Source organism: Protomyctophum parallelum, assembly GCF_964188405.1.
Source record: "Protomyctophum parallelum genome assembly, chromosome: 5".
NCBI lineage: Eukaryota > Metazoa > Chordata > Actinopteri > Myctophiformes > Myctophidae > Protomyctophum > Protomyctophum parallelum.
The window spans coordinates 29771044-29778918 of NC_139702.1; the positions used below are offsets into that span (position 1 = coordinate 29771044).

Here is a 7875-nt window from a genome sequence, read left to right on the forward strand (position 1 = left end):
GTCATGCTAAATGCCTAAATTGTAACAATATTGAAATCAATTCGTTGACACACAGCAAGCCGGTGTGAGGCCCAAACCACATAAATGATTTGCCATGCAACGTACTCCTTGCAACAAAAACGGTTGCATTGGTGTGACATCATGTCCTTGCAAGGAGTTGTGACTAGTTAGTACTTTAGTGTGGTTTGGGCCATAAGGATTTAAGACCTGGAATGATTGTGCATTATAAAGCATTATAGACATGGAATGCATGCATGTCACGTATTTCCCTATCGTTTGTTCATTCACTCTTTCATTCATTCTTTCTTTTACGTCTTTCTGGAACAGAAAGTACTGACCTTAATGCTTCAAGGGTACAGTATACAGATAGGTGAGAGTAATCTCTTGAACTCAGACCAATGCAAACCTCTTCAGAAATAATTACTCTCACGTATGTGTACAGGTGGGTGCATGTACATGTACATGTGCACACTCACCCACACACACACACACAGTCACACACACACAGTGACACACACACACACACACACACACACACATACACGTTAGTATATGGGCTTGCACATGAGCACACATGCACGCACTCAAACACACACACACACACACACACACGTAAAAAACACAAACACACTCTCCTTCTTTATCCATCTCGGTAGCTGTTTACCCAGCGATAATAAACTTTGCACACCACCGGGCCAGACAGTATACTGTGTGAGCACAAAGAATGAGGTCTTGTGTATTTGAGTCTCATATTAAGAACAATGGTGGACATGAATAACTGTGTCAAGAGGAAAAATCCTGTGTGAAAGGTCTGCTGCCTGCTGGTGCATGGTGGTACCATATCATAATACACATACTCTGTTCACACTTCCTGCACAGCAGCCTACCGTTTGGTTACCAACCTGCCCGCTGCCCTTATCCACATTTCTGCCACCCACCCACGCCCGTACTCTAATTGCTTCTCTGGAGCTCAACGAGGGTGCAGGCCACTTCTGTAGTAGTGATACAGTAATTCACGTTTAACCACTTTCAATCTGCTTGTTTGGCCAAACTTTCCAAAAGGGCCAAAAATATTCAGATCGGCAATGCTTGTTGTAAAGGTGGGCTATTTTTTTTTGTATATGACAAAGTATACAGTATAGGCTTATAGGGTTTAAACACCGAACCTTATCTTCATATATCACTAATGTCCTCACTCTGCAGGTCTGCTGCCTGCTGGTGCATGGTGGTACCTTATAATACACATACTCTGTTCACTTCCTGCGCTATAAGATGGCACAATTGTGGTCCAACTCTGCATGGTGGGCTGTGGACCTTCATATGAAACCTGCCTGCCAGTGACATCATCGGTTGGAATGAGGAAGTCAATACAGAAACTACAGCCTTTCCCTTCCTGGGAAGTTAGCCCTTGTTCTGTAAAACAAAAAGGTTTGAAATCTTAGCCCGTACCGATCATATCACTGGTTAGGCAGGTTTCTGAGCTGTCCACAGCCCTATAGTAAACATAAATGGCGCCATCACCATGAGGACCAATTACCGCCGGTACATGACATGTTGTCCTTTATGTGTTTAAGCATCATTGTTGACAAACAAAGATGTGTAATAGTGTGATCTTGTACAGTATACACAACAAAATATCATCCACCCAAAAAACGGAGCTGGATTGTGTCAAGTTGGTGTATCTGTAGCCTCGGTACCCAGGCTTTTATTTTCATTTGCATTCAGTATGTATGTGTGCCAGCATGAAATGAACACCTAACCGAAAACACACCAAGAATTCATGTTATTGCAGTATCTCTTCTGCCGTGTTATCCATAAGATAACACAAACATAAGCGAGCACTCTCTCTCGTGTGCGCACGTGCATGCGTGTGTGCGTGTCTGTTGGTGCAAATAGTGTATCTTCCTGAGAAGGTCAGGTCTAAGTATTATATTACCATGAAGTCTTCCGTGACTCATACCTGGTGTAAATACGTATGCAAGTGTCTGTTTCCTGTCTCTGTGTGTGTGTGTGTGTGTGTGTGTGTGTGTGTGTGTGTGTGTGTGTGTGTGTGTGTGTGTGTGTGTGTGTGTGTGTGTGTGTGTGTGTGTGCGTGCGTGCGTGTGTGTGTGTGTACCAGAAGTCCACACGTGGTCGTGGATAATACAACCGTTGTTTTGGTCCTCATGGACAATAGGGCTCAGTCTTTTTGTTTTTGAAGTTTTAGCAGTTTCTTCTATAATGCACACTTGCAGGGCAGTGGTTCTCAAACTGTTTCATGTCAAGGACCCCCAAATTGATATGCGTTTGGCTGGGGAGCCCCATTTGAAAAGGTTTTGTGCCAGGGCCTCCCAGAAGGGAAGATTTATGTCAACAACAAAAAAATCTAATATTGCAGATGTACAAGCTAACAAATTGACACGCTGTGAGCTTGTAGATCTGTAGTGGAGTCCGTACTGCTGTATGGGGCGGAGACACGGACCCTCACAGTGGAGTCAGTACTGCTGTATGGGACGGAGACATGGACCCTCACAGTGAGTGGAGTCAGCAGCACTGCTGCATGGGGCTGGGCCCTCACAGCACAACAGAAAGGAGCCCTGGATGGAGTCTACATGATAATGCTCAAAACATGGCACTAGATGTCACATGGACGGACCACATCAGAAGAAATGTGGTCCTCTACGACTGGTGACCCCAGTGGTCCGAGAGAGAAGCATGAGGCTAGCTGATAGGGCACTGCGTCAGCCAGGTACCCGGAACTATAGGCAAGCAAACTGACACTATATGGGAGCTAATAACCCAGGGCAAAGCCAGGAAAGGTAAGAAGCACACCACCTTAGCTAACAAGAACGGAAGAAAAAAAAACATTGCATGGATGCATCTGGGACGTATCCTCAGTGATGTATCCCAAGGTCATCGGGTTTTCGGGTCTCTCGAACATCATACCCCTCAATGGTTCTGCAGGCTCCAGTTGGTCTTGGCTATAGACTGCACTCTCGCATCACTGCTATCTTTGAACAGGAAACATATAAATGGATAAAGTGGTAACATGATTGTGATGCTAATGCTATATTAACCAAGGACCACAAATGGACTAAATCAAACTAACTACGATGAGTCGATGACTATACTCATCTAAAGTTAAAATGATCAATCGTCTTATAACATCAAAAACTAACTGTAACATGTGTTGTCAAGTCAAGTGTTTTGTGTTCTAATAGAACCTGGCATCAAATGCCCCATTTGGAAACTTCAATAGTCATTTCAAGTGATCACAAAATATGATATTTGATTTGCTGAAAAAAAACAGTGTTGAGTGTTGAAATGATTAAATTTGCCAATGTAAAGTTCATGCAATTTTACCCAACAATGCTTTTTTATCTTCGTACATGGGCGTAATGTTCGAACAGTATTTTTGGCACATGATAAGACTTCATTAATGTTGACTAAGAGAGGGATTGGTTTCAGAAGTGGGTCCATATTAGTCATAATGCTGTGGGTATTCACACACACACACACACACGCACGCACGCACGCGCACGCACGCACGCACGCACGCACGCACGCACGCACGCACGCACGCACGCACGCACGCACGCACGCACGCACACACGCACGCACGCACGCACGCACACACACACACACACATCGTCAGATCGATTGGAATCAACCACATTTGTAATGTATTATGTTTGTCTTTTGAGCCTATATTTTTATCCTATTTAGATTTCTGTTAATTCCAATCGCGGAATAATTCCGGACCGCTTAAAACCTTTACAGAAGACTCATATGATACCTGTAAAGTCAGAAGCAAAAAGCAAAACACAACGACACCACAACCAGAGCATAAGACTCAACATCCATCATTTCTGTTGTACGATGATAAGAGCGCCCCTCACTTCACATGGGTGTGATTTTTTAATACTATTACTGTACTGTACTGTACTGTAGTGCCTCGCCTATACATTATATGCCTACAAACCTCCCAATGTCCCCCCTACAGGGAGAGAGAGGGGGTGATGGGGGAGAGAGAGGGGTGGGCGAGAAAAATAGAGGTGAGAGCAAAAGAAGAGAGACTATCAGAGAGAGAGAGGGGGGGAGGGTCCGTATATTTGACAGAGAGAGAGAGAGAGAGAGAGAGAGAGAGAGAGAGAGAGAGAGAGAGAGAGAGAGAGAGAGAGAGAGAGAGGTGTGACTGTGGGCGGAGCCATCCTCTCCAGCCTATTGTAGGCTATAAGTAGCCTAGCCTAGGTCTGTGTTAACTTGCACCGTGGTGAACTAAAGGCGCACCTGCAGCCTATGATCAGTGCAGCTGTGTGCAGACTGCAGAGTCATCATCACTACGGAATTGATTGAGCATTGGACACAATAATTGATTCAACATAACACTTTATGGAATTTAAACTTTAAGTTACATTTTCTATTGGGTCTTAATTATTTTAATACCAAACTTAAACCAACCAACCAGCCGCGGACCGGACCGGACCGAGCACCATGCCATTGCCTGTTGGAGACGGCAGCACCACGGTGCGCCTGGTGTTCCTGGGCGCAGCGGGGGTCGGGAAGAGCGCTCTGATCCTCCGCTTCCTGCACGACCGCTACGTGCACAAGTACACCCCCACTGTGGAGGAGCTCCACGCGCTGGAGTATGATGCTGCAGGCGGAGGAAAAGTGCGTTCTCTCTCTCTCTCTCTCTCTCTCTCTCTCTCTCTCCCTGTCTCTCTTTTTTCCCATTATTTATTTTGAGGGTTTTCTTTACATAGACACAAGGACAACACAGCAGACTTACATACAAAACAGTTACTTACATAAAAACAACAGTAAAGAAACAAAGAAATAAAAGAGAAAAAAAAAATCCAAGAGGTACATGGGTTGTGTAATGCATGTGTTGTGTGCACGTTAAGGTGGGTTCCGTCCTACACAGAATCAAATGCGCTCTTCGATGCCTTATTTTGTGTTTCATACTTGAGTCTCTCCAGTGGTATAGTAGTGACATTATTTGGGCCATCCACATTATGTTCTGAGGGTAGGCCTATTTCATCTGTCTTCCACAAAATCAAGATACATTTCTTTGCCAAGAATCTAAATAGATCAAATAATTTCCTATGAGCAGAGCTCAAATTTACATTTGGGTCTGCCCCAACAGGTATAACAGAGGAGATTTTCTCAATTTTACTTTAAGGATTTTTTCAATTTGATCATGAATTATTTGCCAAAATGGTTTGATTTTTGGACAAAACCAGAACATATGCGGGTAGGTACCAAATGCAGTTTGCATCTGTTACATTGGGGAGAGTTCTCCCTGGACATTTTGTTTAGACAGACAGGGGTTAAGTATGTTTTGAAAATAAACTTGTAGGCCTAATTATGTTAAGTAGTGAAGTAAGTGAAGATAGATTTACTTTTGCACATATTGTTGTCCATGTTTCCTGATCAATTACTCTCTTACTATTTATTTTGTGCTACACTGCTGCTGACAAAAAAAATTACAAGCTGAGTCAAGAACGTGTTGGCTTGTAAGATTGTAAGATTGGCTACTTTCGCAATGTATACGTTTGCCTCAATGTTGGCGAATTTGGTGATAATTTGTAACTTAGGAAATGTGCACTGTGAGGCACGTACGTGACTTCAGATATTCCATGTAGGCTAAAACTAAAATGTATGTTGGTTTGGTTTGTTTACTGTAGAGTGAGCTAAACATCTTATTGGGACCCCCTGGTGTGCACTCAGTTCAAACCTTTTCATGTCAAGAACCACATGAAATACTTTATTTGGCCACTGCAGACACTATAGGGATAAAGTGGTTGAAATGATTCTTAATTATATCGACAGCAACGATATTTATATTTATTATTGATTGATTATTTGAGTGTGATGATGTCTTACCCCTGCTGCTGTATCTTAACTGCTGTACGTGCTGCCCTTTGATAACTGCATTTCCCCGCAGGATCAATAAAGGTCCAATCTGGGAACCCATGGCATTTGGTTAAAAAAAAGGAACAAAATATGTAGGCCTATTAACCCCAAGTGATGTAGTGACAGTGTTGATAGATCATTAAAGGGCTTTAATAGGGCTGTATTTTGCGTGTCTTAAGTACCAGGTCTTATTCCCTAACGCCTAACTTGAGTAAACTAAAGACCTGGAGTGGCCAATGCTTTTTGGCCACTCAGAATATGCATTGACCACGCCTCCAGGTCTTTAGTTTACTCAAGTTAGGGAATAAGACCTGGTACTTAAGACACGCAAAATACAGCCCTATATCTTAATGTGTTTTTTTGTGGCTTTCGCCTTTATTTTATTATTTTTGTAGAGGGATAGATAGAAAGTGGGCTGACAGGAAATGGGGAGAGAAATGGGGGGGGGGGGGGGGGGGGGTTCAGGAGTTGAACCCACGGCACACTGCCAGACTGGATTGCCAGCCAAGGTGTCTGGACCACAGGTCTTATCTAATCTAAACCGTATCTATCTGATCTCATCTCTCAAGGTGCGCCTGGAGATCCTGGACACCAGCGGCTTCTACTCGTTCCCGGCCATGCGTCAGCTGTGCATCCGCCACAGCGACGCGTTCGCGCTGGTGTACGCCGTGGACGACCCGGCCTCGCTGGAGGAGGTGCGGCGGCTGCGAGAGGAGATCCTGGAGCTGCGGAGGGGGGGTGACTCCTCGGCTCCCGCCCCGCCCATCACCGTGGTGGGCAACAAGGCGGACCTGACGGAGGCCGAGGGTCGCGTGTTGCTGGCTGCCGACGTCATGGCCGTCGTGGAGAAGGTGTGTGTGTGCATGGCTGGTTGTTTCGCGGTTGTTACTTCAGTGGTTCTTCTCAAACTCTATGTTTTAAGGAACCTCCGTTTAGTACGCATTAGGCCACGGACCCCTCTAAACATGTCTCTGAGAATGTACCGTACTCCTAATAAGAACATAATTAGCCAGCACTGGTGCATGTATTTGGTCCGACGTACTAACAGTCTGACAGACATTAGTCCGACACGACACCCTACCCAACACCCAAACCCTAAAGCTAACCTCACAGGAAGCCACAGGTTAGTCTTAACCTGCCATGGGTTAGTTTTAACCTGACACGCATGTCGGGAGCCACTGGTGAGTTTCACCCGGCAACGGGTTAGGTTAACCGGCCACGCATGTCGGGAGCGAGTCCGAGCAACGGTGTTGTCGGACTAATGCCTGTCAGACTGTTAGGGCTGATTCATACTCCTATTTTACCGCTGTTTCGGCGCTGTAGTGCCGAAATGATTTCTGCTCGTCAGAAATGTTCAGTAGCACCGAAGAGCCGACTTTAGGACGGTACCCGCCCCCCCGAACCTCAAATGACGTCAAATTGTAGTCTCTACAGCGCCGAACCGACTTTTATTCGGCTCTAAAATAGGAGTATGAATCGGCCCTTAGTATGTCTAACCAACGTATGCACCCCCTTGCCTTAAGGCAAAATGCTGCTCGTGACTTGAATGAATTAAAAGTACCAGAAGGACTGGCTATTATTTTCTCTGTGAGCCGTGCACTGGCAAATTGTATTTATAATACAGACTGAGTGTGCTAGTTTTTGTTTCTACTGTGTACACACTCCTAAATGGGGATCCAATTCCAATATTCAATGCCCAATAAACAAAATTAAAATCGATAATTTGTGTTAAATCGTCAAACTAAAAGTCTCTTCACAACAACCCTCTAGGAGTGGGACGCCAGCTTCGTGGAGGCGTCGGCTCAAACTGGAGGCAACGCGGTGGGCGTGTTCCGCGCTCTGCTGCAGCACGTCAACCTGCCACACCAGCTGACCCCGGCACTGCGGCGCCGCAGAGACACCGTCCCCGCCATCGTCGCCATGAACGACGTGAAGAAGAGACCACCGCTGAAGAAGAACAACAGCTGTGTTTTATCGTGA

At 45.2% G+C, this 7875-nt stretch overlaps 1 protein-coding gene across 1 annotated transcript; it reads left to right on the top strand.

The window, feature by feature from the left end:
- Positions 1–4473: 4473 nt before the first annotated feature.
- On the top strand, positions 4474–7875 carry LOC310858308 (GTP-binding protein Rhes-like; the record flags this gene model as incomplete). Its single annotated transcript, XM_083764415.1, has 3 exons — positions 4474–4650; positions 6465–6746; positions 7666–7875. 3 exons carry the CDS (start codon positions 4474–4476, stop codon positions 7873–7875), a joined length of 669 nt encoding a protein of 222 aa, XP_083620541.1.